The sequence below is a fragment of the Eutrigla gurnardus genome (assembly GCF_963514095.1).
Source record: "Eutrigla gurnardus genome assembly, chromosome: 13".
NCBI lineage: Eukaryota > Metazoa > Chordata > Actinopteri > Perciformes > Triglidae > Eutrigla > Eutrigla gurnardus.
The window spans coordinates 27,808,891-27,830,087 of record NC_139936.1 but is presented as its reverse complement, the minus strand read 5'-3'; the positions used below and the strand labels follow the sequence as shown (position 1 = coordinate 27,830,087).

The 21,197-nt window shown below is 42.5% G+C and overlaps 1 protein-coding gene across 1 annotated transcript in view; it reads left to right on the top strand.

Moving 5' to 3' along the window:
- The window catches only part of cacna1ba (calcium channel, voltage-dependent, N type, alpha 1B subunit, a), a 320,635-nt gene that overhangs the window by 290,574 nt on the left and 8,864 nt on the right, over positions 1-21,197 (top strand). Inside the window, exons 46-47 of the mRNA XM_084024282.1 lie at positions 9,385-9,501; positions 17,074-17,112. Coding sequence (XP_083880408.1) covers positions 9,385-9,501; positions 17,074-17,112 — 156 coding nt within the window. The remainder of the gene's footprint in view (positions 1-9,384; positions 9,502-17,073; positions 17,113-21,197) is intronic.

Genomic DNA, 21,197 nt, shown 5'->3' with positions numbered 1-21,197 from the left:
TCTATAGCCTGCACATTAGCGCCTCCTTGTGGCATAAACATATACACAGTACAGAACACATAAGAACAATACAGCATCACATCACATACAACTGAGGACATAAACATATTTTAACACCCCCACTTGTACTCAGGTTGCTACACTCTTAAGCAAAAAGAAAACAAAGACAGAATGAATGTGGACCCCTGTCATAAATACACCACCTCTCCAGTTTCAACTTATTTACAGGTTTGGTCATTACATCAGCAACCATGTTGTCAGTAGAACAATACATCAAAGTCACTCTTCCCTCATTCACAGTAGACCTGATGAAGTGGTATTTTATGTCGATATGTTTACACCTCCTTCTATTTACAGGGTTTTTGGCAAGAGCGATTGTTCCCTGATTGTCCTCATGTACTACAGTTTGTGTGTACCTGTAGTTATCTATGCCTCCCAATAACTGCTCTAGGTATAGACACTCCTGTATGGTGGATGCCAGCGCCATGTATTCTGCCTCGCATGTGGATACGGTAGGTTGCTTTCTAGTCTTCCACGAGACTAGGGAGCTGTTCTGACTAAGGCTCACACAGTAGCCTGTGGTACTGCGTCTGTCACTGGTATCAGCCGCCCAGTCGGCATCACTGTAGGCCTGTATACCTAGCTTCTCACTGTCGTCTCTCCTAAAACGTAACCCTTTCTCTGCAGTGCCTTTGAGGTATCTTAGTACGTGCTTCACAGTGACCCACTGCTCCTCTGTAGGCTCAGCAAAGTACTGTGATAACCTGCTCACTACAAAACTTAAATCTGGTCTGGTACAAGTAGTTAGGTATATAAGACTTCCTACGGCCTCCCTGTACACCCTGACGTCTTCCATCTTTACTGCATCCTCAGTATACTCTAGCTTTTGCTCACAGGGTGTCTCTCTGATCCTACAGTCTTGCATATTAAAACGCTGTAGTATCTTGTTAGTATACCTTTCCTGTGACATCTTTATACATCCATCTGACTGACTGAAATCGATTCCCAGAAAATGCTTGAGTTTGCCTAAATCTTTCATTTTAAACTGTTCTGCAAGCATCTCTTTGACCTTTTTCAGTTTTTCTTCATTGCTTGCCGCAATAATCAAGTCATCGACCCATATGATTATGATCACCTTCCCTTCTTTTGATTCTTGGGCATAAACACAGTGGTCGGCTGGGTTTTGCGTGAACCCATTCTCAGTTAGACAATCATGCAAAACCCTATTCCAATTTCGCCCGGATTGTTTAAGACCATATAGTGATTTCTCTAGTTTGTACACTATACCCTCTTTCTCTTGATAACCCTCTGGTGGATTGATGTAGATCTCATAGTCTATGGGAGCGTGCAAGTACGCCGTTTTCACGTCCATTTGGTGCAGGAGTAAATTCTCCCGTACCGCTTTCTGTAGCCTTACACTCGTCAGGTCTGCAGTGGGTGAAAACGTCTCCCCATAGTCTACTCCTATTTTCTGGCTGTAACCCTTGGCCACAAACCGTGCTTTGTATTTATCCTTTCCATCTACATCAGTCTTAACAGCGTAAACCCACCTACCCCCCACTGTTTTCTTGCCTATTGGCAACGCTGTCGGGGTAAAGGTTTTGTTCTCGTTTAAAGACTGAATTTCCTCATCCATGGCTTTTACCCATTCTTTTGAGTTAGCTGACCCCATTGCTTCCCCAAATGTCTGTGGGACGCCACACACCGCTCTGCAGCAGTAGTCTATCGTGATATGAACCCCATCACTATCACAGTCATCAGTTATGAAGTCACCTAAGTAACTCTGTGTTTTCCTTTCTCTAGCTGGATACCTTCTACTCTCGGGTTCATCACTCTGCTGTGTGTGATTATGGTCACTAGACCTAGGTACTGTACCTGGACTATCACTATGTGCACTTCTACTTCGTACACTTGGCTCTGGAGCATTTTCTGTACCCCTACTAACCCCTTGCGTGATCTCACTAGTCGTGGGTCTCACACTATCATCGCCATCGCTTGGATCTGGCTCACCTGTCTGTGTCTGTTTCTCCACAGCTGCCTTGCTCACAAACTTCACTAGCCTGTGTTTTTTTTTTAAGATTTTTTTGAGGCATAGACGCCTTTTATTAGCAGTGGATAGATCGGAAACATGAGGAGAGAGAGGGGATGTGACATGCAGCAAAGGACCTCCGGCCGGGATTCGAACCGGGGTCGGCTGCGTATGTACGTTCGTACATGGCATGCGCTCTAACCACTCTGCCAACTGCGCGCCCTAGCCTTTTTTTTTTGTACTTTATTCGTATCTGGATGATACACCAAATACGCCGGGCTGTTCTTGTCGTAACCTACAAAACGCCCCTGATCACATCTGGAATCAAGTTTTCCCTTGTCCTGTTTGTAGGTGTAGCATGCAGACCCAAACTTTTTCATTTTAGACACATTGGGCTTCTTGTTGGTCAGCAGCTCATAAGGAGTCTGCCCTGTACGCCTGTTATAACACCTGTTGCGTACCATTGCTGCCATTTGAACTGCATATTGCCACAACTGCTTTGGCAGTGCACTTTCAACTATCATGCACCTACCCATCTCAAAAAGAGTACGCCAACCCCTCTCTGCAGTTCCGTTTTGGTGTGGGGAATACGGAGCTGACGTTTCATGTCTTACATTGTTTTTCCTGAGCAGTGCTTGGAAATCACCGCATGTGAACTCTGTTCCGTTGTCGGATCTCATGCACCTCACTTTCCCGTAAGGGGATATATCTGCTAGGAACTTTTCCGTAGCCTGTACTGTGTCACTTTTCTTCTTCAGAAAATAAACAAACACTGCGCTTGAGTAATCGTCAGTAAATGACTGCACATATTTGTACCCATCTATCAACTCTGTGGCTACAGGACCTGCAAGGTCTGTGTGTACCATCTGTAAGGGAGCCTGTGCTCTGGTATCAGGGTCCCTATTTTTGGTTTGGGCAAACTTCCCCTGAATACACACCTCACACTCTTGTTCAGGTCTACCCATTTTACCCTTGATCTGCATACCTTCAACAACATTTTGCAACTTAAGAACATCCTCATAGTTACAGTGGCCTAATATCTCATGCCATGCTTGTATGTCGTGACATGCATTACACTTATCATTAGGCTCAGCTTCAGTATGCAAATAATACATCCTGTCATAAACATGAATGTTAAATCTGGTACCGTCTCTGGTTATCAAGGCGTCTTTATCTTCTTTAAAGACAACCGTAGCCCCACTCGTAGTCGCCGCATTCACCGAGAAGATGCTTTGGGGGTACGACGGTACGAGCAAAGCGTCTCTCAGCGTCGCCTTGCGTCGTTGTCCTCTGCTGTCGATGAGGGAAACCTCAGCGTTTCCCCTCCGCTGAGCGACCCCGCTGCACCGGGTCCTGTCTGCCAGCTCGACAGTGTGCGTTTCTGGCCTGAACGCACAGTGGAAACTCTTAAACATGGTGATGTCGGTGACAATATGAGAGGTAGCCCCCGTGTCCACCATCAGGCCCCTCTCCTGAATGCTGCGTGCCAGCTGCCGCTGGGTCCCTCCGTCTCTCACCTTGAACATTTAGTCCTCCTCAGCATCTTCTGAGGCTTTACTCACACCATCCTTTTTGTCTTTACTGTCCTTGTCCTTACGCCTACATGTGGCGTCTTTGTGTGTGTCACTTCTGCAAAAACTACACCATGTCTTCTGACGACACGCTTTCGCTCTGTGGCCTTTGGTGCCACACTTGAAGCACACCATTTCTGTGTCGTCTTTGTTCCAGCCACACGCGCTCGTCTTGGCGGGCCGCCATCCGGTTTTCCCTTGAGTTTTCATCACACTGTCGCTGGAGTCGGCTGCTTTTATCTTCTCTGTCTCTTCAAAACTACGTAGTTTAGTCTTGAATTCTGCAAACGTGATGTTATCGTTTGTATGTGCCACATGTATTGCGAATGGCTTAAAACTCTCAGGCAATCCTTTTAAGGCCATAGCAGGCCGTCTCCTAATGTTTCACCCACGTTTCGCAGTGCTGTGATGGCGGTTTCAGCTCTGATGATGTAGTCCATTACACTTTCATCGTTTGCCTTCTGAAGCGATGTCAACGTGGTGTACAAGTTGATTATACGGGGCTTTCCCCCCCCCTGCATAATACTCTATAATATTTTCAGAGCTTGTCTTCCATTGTTGGGCGCATCCCTCATAACTAAAGAGAGGCTTTTGTCATCTAACAGCAAAATCAACTCCGCATAAGCGTCAGCATTTTTCTTTGGATCTGCTGCTATCTCTGCTTCTGTCCGCGGTTCTCTTAACACTGTATTCTTTAGCTCTGACAAATGAAAATGTCCCAACATTTTGGTCTCCCAAAGCTCATACTTAGTCTCATCTCCGTCGAACGTCAGTCGAGGCAATCTCCTTCGTTGTTCCGCCATGTTAGCTTGCTCTTTTTCTAGTTAGCAATCCCGTCAGCATGTGGTCCGTTGCGACTTTCTAAACGGTGATAGCAAACTTATCATCCGAACGACTCCTGGGCCCATAACCTGTTAAGTTATGGTATATTATATATATATATTATATAAAGGGAAAATAAGTGAATTTGACAACATTCTCTCAAGAGGAGGTAAGTCATCTTTCCAGATTATAAAGAAGTCATGGGAAAAGGACTTAGAGATAGTCTTTGAAGAAAATACCTGGTTAAATATCTGTGAAAGAATACACTTTCCATTCACTAGCAACAAAATTAAGGAATCTAATTTTAAATTCATTCATAAACTATACCTAACACCAACAAAAATGCATAAAATTTCCAAGACTATCTCAGCAAAATGTCCCAGATGTAAAAGAACGGATGGGACATTTATACATATGTTTTGGGAGTGTGAACTTCTACAACATTTTTGGAAATCAATTCACTCCTTTACACAATCTGTTTTGAAAATAAAATTTGATTTAAGTCCCAGTTTGTATTTGTTAAATGATCCATTGCATCTTCAGTTAGATACGAAAAAATGCAGGATATTAATTATGATAACATACTTTGCGAAGAAATGCATACTCTTATTTTGGAAAGATGATTTCCCTCCAACTCTTAAGATTTTTACAAATCAGATTTCAGCTTTTTTACCCTTAGAAAAATTAACTTTGGAAAAACATAAATGTGGTCATATTTTTCAAGAATTTTGGTTTCCATTACTTTTAGGTTTGGAGGAATTTTCTAAAGGGGACATATGATTGGTTGAGCCCTGAATTGGTGCCCTATAGAGCAGGGCAGACCTTAATATTAAATATATGTATCTCTGTAAAATATATGCGTATGTTTGACTATGTGGATGTACATATGTGTTGCGAGCACGCCTATGTGTATGTTGGTGCAGGTAAGCACATATAGGTGCAAATACCCACTAATGTCAGTGAAGACAGATTGCTGCTTTTCCACTTATTTTTTTTTCTCTTATTGATTTAGATATTTGTTTATTTTTTGGTTTGTTTTTGTTTGTTTGTTCTGTTTGTATTTTGTTTTCTTGTCTGTCCTATATAGCTGTATATACATGGGTTAAACAAAAAAAAGAAGAAAGAAACTGTACGAGTCACCCCATCATCGATATTGTTTCAGGATGGATATTTTTGTTGTTGTATCCTTTTTGTTAATTTATTGGAAATAAAAATATATATAATAAAGGAAGCCGGCTGTAACTGCGGCACTCGCATGCATAAAAAAAAAAAAAAAAGTTATGGTATATTAACTGTTGCAGCTTAACGTTGCATTCGGATGAAAAGAGTCAGCGGGTTTTCTTCAGCCTTTCTTGGCATATTTATTTGCGAACTGTAGACACATCAGTCTCACGGTCATACAGCTTCGTCTCAAACTACGGCAGATCAACTGGAACAAAAAACTAATGACGCTTTTGCGCCCTGCCTCTATAGCCTGCAGATTAGCGCCTCCTTGTTGCATAAACATACACAGTACAGAACACATAAGAACAATACAGCATCACATCACATACAACTGAGGACATAAACATATTTTGACATAATCAATCGCTGTTGTTAGCAGGCTCCATGAGCTGGACACCGACTCACGGAGCGGCTCCCGGGATCAACAGCTGAGTGGCGGCAGCGATCAGGCGGAGGCTCCGCTTTTATGTCCGAGTCATAACGCTTTTGGTGTGTGTTTAAAACAGTAGGTTTACTTCAAAACGCGAGCATCAGACGCTGTCAGAGCGTTTATGAACAGTGTTTCAGAGCTCCCCCTAAATGTCTCAAAGTAGGCTTTCAGGTAATTTCGCGGCATAACAGCGCCTTCCTGGTAAAAAAAGACGTAGCCTACGGCAAAATATGGAATGAAAAATGGCACTGTTATTTAATTCCCGAATCCCATTCATTAACACAATATCTAATATCAGTTAACGATTTTTCGTTTTCTGTTTCTCCTTTTTCAAAACGAATAACGGGATACGAGTAATTTTTCCGTTTTTCGTTCTTTTATTTTGAAGCGAAAAACGGGAAACGACTCGTTATCCTTTTTGCGATTGTTGACTTCAAAACGAAAGTCGGATGTCCGCAACGTAGCCTAGACGGACCGTTTATCCATTTAATCATTGTGTGCATCTCTCCCCTGCCCCTCCCAACAAAAATCCAGCCCCCCCCCCCCCCCCTCTCAGAAAATAGTTCCGACGTCCATGAACAACGTTATTCATTTCGATCATAGAAACAAACGTTAGCAGCACAGCTAACGCTAGCATCATCAGCACTGTCCTGTTACGGGCATCCGGCTGTCCGGCCGCCGTCCAGCTTGCTGACGGAGGATACGCCAACACAACAGCTCTGGCAACCTCAAGTCTGGAGGGGAGGGGGTGGAGGGGGAGGCAGATACAACGCGATGCGCACAATCACCCCTCCGCGTTCCCACGTGGCGTGTCTCACTCCCTCCTGCAGCGTGCGGACCAAGCTCCGCCTCTCTGGCCGCCTCGATAGTGGCTCCTGCTGTGTCGGTCGTCTACTCAGCTGTTGCCCACTTTCCCGACCGGTCGTAAGCTGCCTGGATTCCGTTCTCGGTCCGTTCAGTTCCGTAACACTTCGTTCTGTCCTTCCTGTCGCGCCCTGGGCCCCCCGCTCTGCCTACCTGTGTTCAATTAAAGCCGAAAACTACTGCACACTGTCCTGTGTCGGCCAATCCTGTGCTGTGAGGGGGGTGTGGTCAGTTATTCCCAACTGATTCAGTTCAGCTCATCAATTGTCCACAAACAGCATGCCAGTCACAGTAGGTTACACAACCCAACAATATAAAAACTCTAAAACCATGCGAGAATATAAAACTAATAAAACCATAAAACACAATACTCAAATGTAATCAAATACAAATACTTAAAAGAGCTTGAATAATTAAAACATGCAAAAAGAATCAAATGCAACCATACTACAAAACCACCCCACTGTGACATACATGTGTTGTTTTTTAGTTTTATCTCTTACTGTAATTTGTATTCTACCACTGGAATTCTGAGATTCTGCATTATTCTGTCTACGTAATCTTAATTTTTTGTATGGTCCTGAAGTACTTGCAAAAGCACAAATGTTCTTGAATAAATCTCTGCATTCCTGATTCAGTGTTGTTGCAATATATTACAGCATATACAATAATTTAGAACCATTAAAGTGCAAAAGATCCTATATAAAATAGTGATTTACCTGACAAAAATCATTCTTACTTGAAATATAAGATGTATTTGATGTAATGTCCTTTGTTGTTAGTATTTTGTCTTCCATTTCTTAAGAGTGATTGTGTGTGTTTCCAATGTAAGACAATGGGCCCTAGTTTCGTAGACCAGTCGTAGTCGGCAGGCACTCCTCCCGTCACTCCCACCCGCGCAAGTGGGAAAGAGGGAGGAGAAGAAGGCGTGAGTGGGAGACGAGGAGGAGACAAGGCGTGGAGTGGGCGAGTGAATGAGCTCCTCTCCTCACCTTTAATGCGCCAGGCGAGGTGCAGTGCAAGTTTCGTCACTTGACAACCCAATGACAGAAGCAGCGCCGCCTTTCCCACCACGCTCATCACACGCTGTGCGTGCGTATAGTCATGATAATTATAATGCCGATATTATATCACTATAGAAATTGTAGGCACATTTTAGGCATGTCTATCACAAAACAGGGTCAGGGTGCACAGCAGTAGACATAATAGTGGCGAGAACCAGGTGCCTACACGAGCCGGCCGGGCCATTCATCATCATCATCACCGTCTTCATCATCTGCACTCCACAGCTGCACCAGATTCCTCGTCCAACACCAGAATGGCGGGACACCCGGACCTTGCGGGCCGCTCAGACCAGCTGCAGCCCCAACTCCGGTTCCAGCTTGCGGCAAAGTTGTGCGTCTCTCCACGGACACGGACAACAGGCTGCCGAGGCGCGAGACCAGGCACGAGCTGCTGTATTTTTTTTAAAGATTTTTTCAGGCATAGACGCATTTTATTAGCAGTGGATAGATATGAAAAACAGGAGAGAGAGAGGGAGATGTTTTGGTCCGAGAGGTCCAGCTTTCAGCTGTGTTAATTCAGTCAGGCTTTGATCTGACGTCAGATGTGACGGGACAATCTATATAGATATAAATTCACGCGTTGATTCAATTACTGGCATTAAATAGTGTTTGTTGTGATTATTTATTGCATTTAAATGTGCCTGGAACTGTGGAAACCTGCCTGTGAGGTCTTGGTGACGTGTGCGCACTGCACGCCGGTGAGCCAAACTGCCACTCCGCCAGCTGTAATTCGCCTTACGCCAAGAGTAGACCAGGTTGGAGCTGGCGGGCTTTCGGCGCAGTCTCGCCGAGGCTTTTTGCCACGAAACTTCCGCTGCGCCAAGCCGAATCTGTGACACCTCCCCCTGCTGCGCCGCCACACCTATCTTGGCGCAGGTGATCCACCAAACTGCCAAACTGACGCCACCCTGCGCTGTGCCACGAAACTAGGGCCCAATGTGTTTTGTTGAATGAGCTTCTTTTGAGACAAGTATGAAGTGTTTTGTTGGTGAGACACACTTTTGGGCATGAGATTAACTGTTGAGCTGAGCTTCATGATGGAAATGCAGACTGTGTTAAGAGTTTTGAACATGTCGCTTCAGTTTCGACCAATGCGTCTTAGCAATCGAAAAAAAACTGTATTGTGAAAGGACAAAAAGAACGGTATATGTTCCTGTTGTTAGGATTTGGAGGAAATGAGCGTATTTTCCCAAATTAAAAACACATTTCTAAACAGTTTGTTCCGTCTGTGTTATGAAGTGCTGCTCTACTCACGTTAAATATATTATATTCATGATGATGCTGATGGGGCTGTGCGTGCATGCGTGTGTGTGTGTGTGTGCGTGTGTGTATGTGCGTGTGTGTATGTGTGTGTGTGTTTGTGTGTGTGTATGTATCCAGGAGTCGGTGGAGATGAGGAAGATGGAGACCAGTGCCAGTTTAATCGCAGTCCCTTGTTCAGGTCTGGAGAATCAGGGCAGAGCTGCGTCTATGCCTCGACTCAATGCTGAGCTGCAGGTAAAACCTCGTCTTCACCACACCTCTTTCCATATTCAGTTTGTTTTAGTCTCATTCATTTGATGAAAATGCATAACATTATTTGTCACATTTTCATCTTCACTCTACTTTTTAGTTACTTTTAGTCAGCAAACAAAGGCTTTTGCATCTAGTTTCCATTTGTACATTTTTGTTTCGTTGTTGCGTTGTTGTCTATTGTAAATTTAGCAGAAAAAGTGTGGTGTCCAGGATTCAATTCAATTCAATTCAATTCAATTTTATTTATAGTGTCAAATCACAACAGAAGTCATCTCAGGACACTTAACACATTGAGCAGGACTAGAATACGCTCAAAATTTCAAGAGTCAACACAATTTCAAATTCCCAACATCACCCAGGGGCAAGTGTTACAGCGACAGTGGCGAGAAAAAACTGCCTTAATAGGCTTTTAGGCAGAAATCTTGTGCAGCCCAGGCCCTTGGGTTCCAACTGCATTTGGTGTTGGTAGTATGGTAGTAGTAGCATTAACAGTAGTGGTGGTATTAACAGAAGCAATAGTAACAACAGTAGTAGTCCATGGCAGCAGGCACAGCCACGCCGAGATGGATCCATCCCAACCACGTCGCCGTAGACCAGAAAGCAGGAGTAGTTGAGCAGTCACAGAGCGGGCAGGTGGAGCTACAATGTGGTGTTTCCAGCATCAGGCCAGTTAGCAGTCTGCATCGGTCAGGACCTCAGTGGACTCTGCTGGACCAGAAAGCATAGCCAGACTCCCGGGAGTGATCCCGGGAGTAGTCAAGTTAGTGACAGTAGAGATGCCGATTTTAGTCAATTACTTTAATTAAAAATACAGGCGGTAAGAGGCAAACAAGACCACAACATCGGTGCAGTCCGGATCAGGTTCCACCACGGTCCAGGGAGACCTGCTAGGCAAGAGAGCACAGGGACTCCGGGGGAACATACACAGAGAGAGCGTGTGCGAGAGAGAGAGAGAGAGGCTCAGTGTGCCACTATAATCCCCCAGCAGTCTAGGCCTATAGCAGCTTAACAAAGAGCTGGCTCAGGGCAAACCTGAGCCAGCCCTAGCTATAAGCGGTGTCAAAGAGAAAGGTTTTAAGCCTACTCTTAAATGAGGGAACAGTGTCTGCCTCACGAACCAGAACCGGAAGACGGTTCCACAGAAGAGGAGCTTGATGGCTGAAAGCTCTGGCCCCTCTTCTAATTTTGGAGACTTTAGGAACTACAAGTAACCCTTTATTCTGAGAGCGTAGTGCTCTAGGAGGACAGTAGGGTTTAATGAGCTCTTTAAGATATGATGGTGCCTGACCATTAAGAGCCTTGTAAGTGAGGAGAAGGATTTTAAATTCTATTCTGGATTTTACTGGCAGCCAGTGCAGAGAAGCTAATACAGGAGAAATGTGATCCCTTCTTCTGGTTTTAGTCAGAACACGAGCTGCAGCATTCTGGACCAGCTGGAGAGATTTAAGAGATTTATTAGAGCAGCCTGATAATAAAGAATTACAATAGTCCAGCCTTGAGGTAACAAATGCATGGACGAGTTTTTCTGCATCTTTTTGAGACAGCATTGGCCTAATTTTAGTAATGTTACGCAGGTGAAAGTAGGCTGTCCTCGTGGTTTGTTTAATATGCGAGTCAAGGGTTTACCCTCAAAGATAACTCCAAGGTTTCTTACAGTAGTATTTGAGGCGATGGCAATCCCATCAATAGTCGCTATATCTTTAGACAGCGAGCTTCGGGGGAGTTTAGGCCCAAGTACAATTACTTCTGTTTTATCGGAGTTTAACATCAGGAAATTGCAGGTCATCCAGGATTTTATGTCATCCACACATGCCTGGAGTTTAACTAGCTGATTGGTTTCTTCAGGCTTGATCGATAGATATAACTGAGTATCATCAGCATAACAATGGAAGTTTATAGAGTGTCCTCTAATAATGTTGCCTAAAGGAAGCATATATAAGTTGAAAAGAATTGGTCCGAGCACAGAACCTTGAGGAACACCGTATTTAACTTCAGTGTGCCTGGAGGATTTTTCATTGACATGCACAAACTGAGATCGATTGGATAAATAGGACTTAAACCAGCTTAATGCGTTTCCTTTGAGGCCAATTAATTTTTCCAGTCTACATATTAGAATCTCATGGTTAATGGTGTCAAATGCAGCACTAAGATCTAGCAGAACAAGTACAGAAACCAGTCCTTTGTCAGAAGCAATAAGAAGGTCATTTGTCATTTTTACCAGAGCTGTCTCTGTGCTATGATGTACTCTAAATCCTGACTGGAAGTCCTCAAGTAGACTGTTATTGTCGAGAAAGTCACACAGTTGATTGGCGACTACTTTCTCAAGGATCTTAGAGAGAAAAGGAAGATTTGATATTGGTCTGTAGTTTGATAAAACCCCTGGATCTGGCTTCTTAAGAAGAGGTTTAATTACAGCTACTTTAAATGACTGTGGCACATAGCCTGTTAATAAAGACACATTGATCATTTCTAATAGCGACGCGCTAACTAAGGGTAAGACTTCTTTCAGTAGCCTGGTTGGTATCGGGTCTAGGAGACAGGTTGAAGGTTTAGAAGAAGAGATCATTGACGTTAGTTGGTTTAGGTTGATTGGAGAAAAGCAGTCTAAATATATATCAGGTCTTAATGCTAGTTCTAAAACTCCTGAGTTTGAGGGTAACGCGGTTCCAATTGAAGGCAAGATGCAAGTAATTTTGTCGCGGATTGCTAGAATTTTATCATTAAAAAAGTTCATAAAGTCGTTACTACTAAGATCTCTAGGAATGCATGGCTCAGTAGAGCTGTGACTCTATGTCAGCCTGGCTACAGTACTGAAAAGAAATCTAGGGTTGTTTTTATTTTCCTCTATTAAAGATGAGTAGTAGGCTGCTCTGGCATTACGGAGAGCCTTCTTATACGTTTTAAGACAGTCCTGCCAAACTAGGCGGGATTCTTCTAGTTTGGTGGAGCGCCAGATGGTTTCAAGTTTACGCAGTTTTTGTTTTAATTTACGAGTTTGGGAGTTATACCAGGGAGCTAACTTCCTATGCTTTATAGTTTTCTGTTTTAGCGGAGCAACAGAGTCGAGAGTCGTTCGCAGTAGGCTTCCAGATTCATCTATAAGAGAGTCGATCTGGGAGGGACTAAGATTAACATAAAAGTCCTCCGTTTCATTAAGACATGGAAGTGAACTCAAGACTGGCGGAATTACTTCCTTAAACTTAGCTACTGCTTTATCCGATAGACACCGAGAGTAGTAGTTTTTTCCTAGAGGAGTGAAGTCCAGCAACAATAATTCAAAGGTTATCAAGTAATGGTCAGATAAAGAAGAATTTTGAGGAAAGATTATTAAGTTTTCGATTTCAACACCATAAGATAAGACGAGGTCGAGAGTGTGGCTATGACAGTGAGTTGGTTTCTGTACACTCTGACTGAAGCCAATAGAATCTAAGGCTGTCATTTACAACGTCCACATGGACATTAAAATCCCCCACAATGATTACTTTATCTGATTTAAGGACTAAACTTGATAGCAACTCAGATAATTCAGATAGGAATTCAGAGTATGGACCAGGAGCACGATACACAATAACAAACAGAATTGGCTGCATTGTTTTCCAGTTTGGGTGCGAAAGGCTGAGAATCAGACTCTCAAATGAGTTATAGTTTAGTTTTGGCTTAGGATTGATTGACAGGCTTGAATAAAAAATGGCTGCAACTCCTCCTCCACGTCTGCTGCCTCGAGATATATGAGTATTAATATGGCTGGGAGGACTAGCTTCGTTTAAGCAAACATAGTCTTCATCACGCAGCCAGGTTTCAGTCAGGCAGAATAAATCAATATGATTATCTGATATTAAGTCGTTGACTAATACTGCTTTGGATGAGAGAGATCTAATGTTTAAGAGTCCACATGTAATTCTCTTATTTTGTTTTACTACATCGGAAGTGCTAATTTTTATTAGGTTTTCATGTGAAAACTCTCTTCTGTTTGACCTGATTAATTTGGTTGGTCGGGGGACAGACACCGTTCTTATGTGGTTTTGGTTTTGGGTGGGTGACTGCTCTAAAGGAGGCGCAGAGAGGTGTGTAAGACTGCAACTCTGCTTCCTGGTCTCAACACTGGTTTGTCATGTTCTAGGACTACCAATGAGATCAGCGATGTTTCTAGATAGGAGAGCAGCTCCATCCAAAGTGGGGTGGATGCCATCTCTCCTGATCAGACCAGGTTTTCCCCAGAAAGGCTGCCAATTATTAACGAAGCCCACATCGTTATCTGGACACCACCTCGACAGCCAGCGGTGGAAAGATAACATGTGGCTATACATGTCATCACTAGTAAAGTTTGGCAGGGGACCAGAGAAAACTACGGAGTCCGACATCGTTTTTGCATATTCACACACCGAGCCAACATTAATTTTAGTGACCTCCGATTGGCGTAATCGGGTGTCATTAACGCCGACGTGAATAACAATCTTACTGTATTTACGTTTATCCTTAGCCAGCAGTTTCAATTGAGCTTCGATGTCGCCTGCTCTGGCCCCTGGGACACATTTGACTATGGTCGCTGGTGTCGCTATTTTCACGTGTCTCACTATGCAGCTACCAATGACCAGAGTTGGCTTCTCAGCGGGTGTGTCGCTGAGTGGGGAAAAACGATTGGACACGTGAACATGGTGGTTAACCGTGGGCTTCGGTTTAGAACTATGCCTCCTTCGGACATTCACCCAGCCTCCTGGCTGCTCGGGGTTTGCCGAGGGACGGCTAGCTGCTACACTATGTCGGTCCGCACCATGTACAGCTAGCGTCAGCTGGCTGGTTACAGCGGCAGCCGACGGAGGATTGTTGGTGCGGAACCGCGCTTCCAAATCATTCATCCTCGCCTCCAAAGCAAAAAGTGAACTACATTTATTACATGTACCGTTATCAGTTAAGGAGACAGAGTAGTAGCTAAACATCAGACACACCGGGCAGGAGAGAAGAGAAGGAGGACAGGGAAAGAGAGAAGCCATCGTAGCCGCTAGGCTAGCTGTTGCGCTAAAGTAGCTAGCAGAGATAGCGCGTAAACAATAGCAAATTTAGCGAGGCAACTCAGAGAGTGAGCGATGTGTCTGCTGAAGCAGGGATAGCGTGTGCTTAGTTTAAACTTGGCGGTAGTAAGCTGCTGAACAGGGAAACTACGTTAAATTAACAGAGTTAGGCTAGAGAGAAAAACACAGCCTGTAGCGACTATCACGGAGAAACAGGAAATGACGCAAAACGCTTACCGTCAGAGAAGTCTCGCGAGATGATCATGTTATCTGCGGTTCCTGAGCAGCCATTTTACTGTCTCCCAGCTTGATTCAAATCACCCGAATTAAGATCTGGCCTTAAAGAAGTGTCTACACAATGTCATGGATTTGATTGATCATTATCACAGACTGCATTTTACACTTATGTTATGTTTAACAAATAAGCTATGGTAGGATTGGATAAATGGTTAATTAACCCTATGTTGTGTTAGTTTCATGTTAAACAATTTTGTGTTCCCGGTCAAAAATGACCGTTCCATTTAAACTCATCATAAAAACTGTAATAATACATATATTATCACTACTTGTTGTGTTAGAACTTTTTATCAACTTCAGTTCTTGTGAACATTACAAGTTTTGAACTTCTATTTGTTATTTATGGCCTGTATACCTCACTGATCTGAGCATATACATCTTGAATTCGAGTTCTAAAAAGCATCATTTCTGGATTATTTTGACTATAAAAAATAATCAGTGAAACATAGTATATTTTTTTATCACAGACTACTTAGGGTCAAAGTTACCAAGGACATTTGTTTTGAAACTATTTAAATTTTTTATACAGTCACATAAAGTAACACTAGTAAGTGAGGCTATTGACTACATATGTGATCACCACACTGGTGAGGAGGAGAGAGGCCAGGACACTGACAGTGAGGATGGATTAGACGGGGAAGTGTCAGAAGATGAAGACGACACAGAATATAATCCAGACCAAGAATCAACTGATGGGGAGGAATCCAGTGATGAAGAGGATGGCCATGCTGAGGCTGCTGTCACATTCAGGTCAAAGAATGGGAATTTATCCTGGTCTTCATCCCCACCTGAGAATCAAGGTAGGCTTTCAGCTGAAAATGTCATCAGGATGACCCCAGGACCTACAAAATGTGCCGTATCCCGAATTGATGACATCAAATCCTGCTTTGAACTGTTGACCCTGACTGACTCCATCAAAAACATAGTGGTAAACATGACCAACTTGGAGGGGAAACGGATCTACAAAGACGATTGGAAGGAGGTAACCAAGACAGACATGAACGCATACATGGGTGTTTTGGGGGGAGTTTGTGTGTGTGTGTGTGTGTGTGTGTGTGTGTGTGTGTGTGTGTGTGTCCATATGACAAATGAGGATGTAACTGAGATCAGTTTTTTACACTAGTTGTAGTCTCTCCCATTCATTTCTAATGACTGGTCATTTTTGACCGGGAACACCAAGAGTACAAAAGTTGAATAAAATACACAAAATTGTATGCAAATGAATACTATTTATTTTGTGTGTTGAAATCCTTTTTGTGGACAAAGTCATGGAATCTTAGGTCAGTCTGATCAAATTAAGTATTTTTCAGAGAACACACAACATAAGGGTTAAACTTGACCGGCTCGCCAATCATAGATAAATTACAGCAAAAACTACAAAGCTGGCATTTATCAGTTGGCTATTTTATAATAGATCAACCTTAGAAACATTAGCATGTTAGCAGAATTAGAATGTAAACAATTTAGTTAGCTAATGTCAAAGTCAATATCCAAAACCAAAACCACAGACCTGTATCTCTTCTTTCATTCCTCTCTAAAACCCTGGAACAGGCCACCTACAACCAACTGACCTATTACAGATCAGTCGTGGGACCTCACTAAAGACACAGGGTGTGAGCAGACCGGTCCTTTTAGAATAAAAATGCTGTCTGTGCTCTGTCCAAAATCCTCTCGCTGGAGCGCTCACATACACCGATCCAGAGGCCCAGTATTTACTAGAAATATGTGCAGATGAGTTTCAGTCATGATCTCTGTGGAGCTGTGAATTGTGGGAGTTGTTGTCTTCCATCCACGCACCAAAAAGTCACTGTCTGCCTTTTCTCGAAAAAATGTATTTTACATTTCGACTACATGTATGACCCACTTTCAATCCAGATTCATGTTTCCACCGTTGAAGTATTTCTTTAATTGGAAAAAGTATTTATAAGCAATGAACTTGTTTTGAAATTTACAATTTTTAGATAATTAAGCCACTTTGTGCAGGATATGGAAATCCGTGACTTTGGCACCCACCAGTGGTGGTATCATAACCACGACTACACCCTCTATAGGCATCAATTTTCAACAGGATTGTATAATTTTTTCTGCAAACAATAAGGCCACAGTTATCTAAAAAGTCTATACAAAGTGGCTTTTAGTAAAATATGTTAACATTTCTATAGCAACCAACTGTAGCTGCTGTTGATCTTGTTTAATATTCCTGTTTCTCCTGTTCTTTTTTTTTTGTCTGGCCTTTCTCCTTCTCTAGTGGAGCTATTCACGTAACTGTCCAGGGATCCATCTAGCTGTATGTACACGCTGTCTCGCACAACATGTCACACTCTTATTTGTGATTGACATTATGCAGATTTATCTGGTCCAGCTAGATGAACTCTTAAATCCACAATGCCAATACCGTAATCCAAATACATTGTCATTGTAATGCAAGATGGTAATGTCTGATGATCTTATGTTACGTGGGTTAATATCGTGGGTTTTGACACAACTCAACTCAACTCAGCTTTATTGTCAATTTCTTCACATCTACCACAAACAAAGGAATCGAAGGTATCTCACTGTCCCACGGTGAAAGAGATAGAGAGAATAATAGATAAAGACATGTAATTATACTAAAATATAAACAATGAAAGTCTACTATATACACATAAGAAAGTAGCAGCAAACAACAACTTAAAGCCCCTTCTTTGTCCTCTTTGAAAACCTGAAATGCTTTTTGTTCTTTTGTTGTTGCCAAAACCAAACATTTTTAAAATATACTGAGTAAAGTGATTTCAAAATCAGCCTTTGAAAATTTGTGCTATGAATGTAATTGTAGTATGAAACCCCAAATCTCAGAAGCAAGATAAGAAAAACCTTTAAATAAAGGTTTTTCAATATTGATCCCCAGGGAGGAAATGTGGAAGTTACAGCAGCACAAATACAGCAATAAACAGAGAAAGTAAAAGTGATAAATAATAAGAAGTATATACTCTAAACTAATAGAACTATACAAGATTATTTGGAGACAAAACATACAATTAAAGTGACAGTGTGAGTAATGATGTAAAAAACATTTTTATTATATAGTATAAAATGGTATTCATAATTGCAACATAGTATAATATAATATATGTATAGTTCAGCATTATAAGAATATCAAATAGAGTACAGTTTATTTGGACATAATGTAGAATGATTTACTTATGTGTATTATATGAAAGAGATACTGCTTTGCAATTGCTTTTCTTTTTTTTTCAAGCAATTACATTTACCGAAAACCCATAAGAGTCATTTCTCCACTTAAGTAACGATGTTTCCCTAACACAGATTGTAAATACAGCGAGTCTGCCTTAGCACACCTTTAATTAAAAGACTGTGCCTTGGATGGAACACCTGGTACTTTATTCTTCACTAGACAATGTAATGATCTTAATGCTATGCAAAGGTGCTTCAATGCTTCCTTTATTATCTCCATTAGCAAAGCAAAGAATGAACAATCCTTTACCAAAGGAAAGGAGATTCCACAGCCCCATAATTTCTTGCAGCAGCATGTACAGCGACGCACCATTTGTCTGATCAATAATACAAATGATATGTCTATCTTGGATATTTAACAATTACTTATTAGCTAATCATAATCTAATCTATATATTCGCAGATACAGTGACTTGAAAAAGATGTCTAGCTAGCTATCTTAGTAGACAAGTGATAAATAGAGCCTGATTTAAAAAATAAAAATTTTTAAATGTACAGTGTTTAGTCCTAATTTAGGCAGGCAGACCTTTTGATTTATGATCATCTTATTGAAGTTAATTTGATTGTTGTTCACTAAAAAGGACAACAATATGTCTGTCTTATCTGTGACAAATTTGTTTATTAACTAAATGAAAAGTAAAACCAGTATTAAGTGCCATTTTAACGGTTTTAAGCATATTTTGATGATGATTGGGATAATATTGTGAAACACAATTTGTTTGGCCAGGTTAAAGGGAATTTTGGACATAAGACCTATTTTCCAACTCAGCCGGTGTGTTCGAGACGTCTGGAGACGTTTTCAAGAAATTTCATTCAGTTCTTCTAGTTGCCGAGTTCGCTTGTGCTATGGCTAGCGCAAGTCAATCGTTCTAGTTAGCATGGCATTAAAAACACTCATACCGACTCCACAGTGCACCCGAGGCAAATCAATTGTAACGGCAGACTATCGATGTACATATCTGTGTTGATAGAATGTTTGAAATAAAACCAACCTTGCATTTTTAAGGATTTATGTCTCAGCAGCAGCAGCAGCGTGTCATACTTCCTAGTAGGCTATGGCAGCGGCGGACTGATATCACCTAGCACTTATAAATTACTGGTTCTATAATAGTTTGTTTACCTGCTGTCATTGCTACAGACGCAGAGTAGCCTGCAGTGCTAGTTTCTTCAATCTCACAGAAATGGCCACTTTTGGAGAATATACTGAAACTTTTGAAGACTCTGATGAGGAGTTTTTTTCCACCCAAACCCAACCGTACCTGTACGAGCCTGAATATACAGAGGAAGAATTGCGCGAGAGGAATGCTCGAAGGGCAGAACGTGAACGAGCGTCTGTGGAGACCGAGATAGCCCCCGCTGGAGCTGAGAACCGGGACCGAACAAACGGAGACTGGTGGTGCCAGGAGGGATTCCCCGCAACGCCTCTGAGGGTTTACGGTACTCCGGACGGAGCAGAGGTTCGGGTTCGCGGTGCGTAATTGTGGGTTCGCGGGCCGTGTGCTGCCCGGTGTTTGAGTGAGCTCCGAGGGCTTTTCAGACAGCCTTGGGGGCTTAAGGGCCGACAAATCGGCGGTGTTCAGGTGTGTACTTACCGGCTGGATTCCGAGCAGCTCGTCTGAGTTTTGAGTCCGACAGAGAAAAGTAAAATTCCGCTGCTGCTGAGAAACTAGTCCCTCAAAAAATGGATGATTCATGCGATGCAAGGTTAGTTTTGTTTCAAATATTATTCTATCAACACAGATATGTACATCGACAGTCTAGTGTTTTAATTGATTTGCCCCGGGTGCACTGTGGAGTGGGCAAGACTGTTTTTAATGCCATGCTAACTAGAACCATTGACTTGCGCTAGCCATAGCACAAGTTAAGTCGGCAACTAGAAGAACTGAATGAAATGTCTTAATAATAATAATAATAATAATACATTTTATTTGTATAGCGCTTTTCAAGGGATCTCAAAGACACTTTACATAAACAGTTAAAAATCAATACATTTAAACAAGTACTATTAAACACAGGGAGGCTACAAGTGAGTGCATTAAAACAAGCAGGTTATTCTTAAGTAGATAAGTTAAAAAGATGTGCTGTGAAGTTATAAAACAGTTAAAAACAAGTAATATAAAGTTATAAAACGGTTGAAGAGCAGGCACATTTAAGAACAAGTTAGTGATGCAGTACAGATGAGGTAGTGGATTATTGGGGGTTGAAGGCGATTCTGAAGAGGTGGGTTTTGATGAGTGATTTGAAGGTGGTCTGGTCCGTGCAGGCTCGGATGTGTGGGGGTAGTGAGTTCCAGAGGGAGGGGGCAGCAATTGAGAAGGCTCTGTCGCCCCAGGTACGGTGTTTGGTCCTGACAGGTGGGGAGAGGAGGTTTGTGTCGGAGGAGCGAAGGTTACGGGGGGGAGAGTGGTGGTGGAGCAGGTCGGTGAGGTAGGAAGGGGCCTTGTTGTGGAGGGCTTTGTGGGTGAGGAGGAGTACTTTGTATTCAATGCGTTGGGGAACAGGGAGCCAGTTGAGATTTTGCAGAACAGGGGTGATGTGGTCACGGGAGCGGGTGTGGGTGAGGAGGCGGGCAGCAGAGTTTTGTATGTATTGCAGTTTGTCGAGGATTTTGGCAGGTGAACCGTAGAGGATGCTATTGCAGTAGTCTATTCTGGATGTGATGAATGCATGAATCAAAGTTTCGGCAGCAGAGAAGGTGAGTGATGGGCGGAGACGGGCAATGTTCTTGAGGTGAAAAAAGGCAGTCCTGGTGGTGTGATTGATGTGTTGTTGAAATGTGAGGTTGCTGTCGAAAATGACTCCAAGGTTGCGCATGTGTAGGGACGGGGACAGAGTGGAGTTGTCGACGGAGAGAGTGAAGTTGTGGGTGTTTTTGATGAGGGATTTGGGGCCGATGATCATCATGTCTGTTTTGTCACAGTTGAGTTGAAGGAAGTTGTCTTGAAATGTCTCCAGACGTCTCGAACACACCGGCTGAGTTGGAAAATAGGTCTTATGTCCAAAATTCTGAACTATCCCTTTAATAGTGACATGACAATTTCATATTGTCCTATATCTTAACCTACCTACATTATATTACTGTATTATCCTACAGTATACACTTGCTGTGTATACTGTAATGTGGAAGAATCATATATG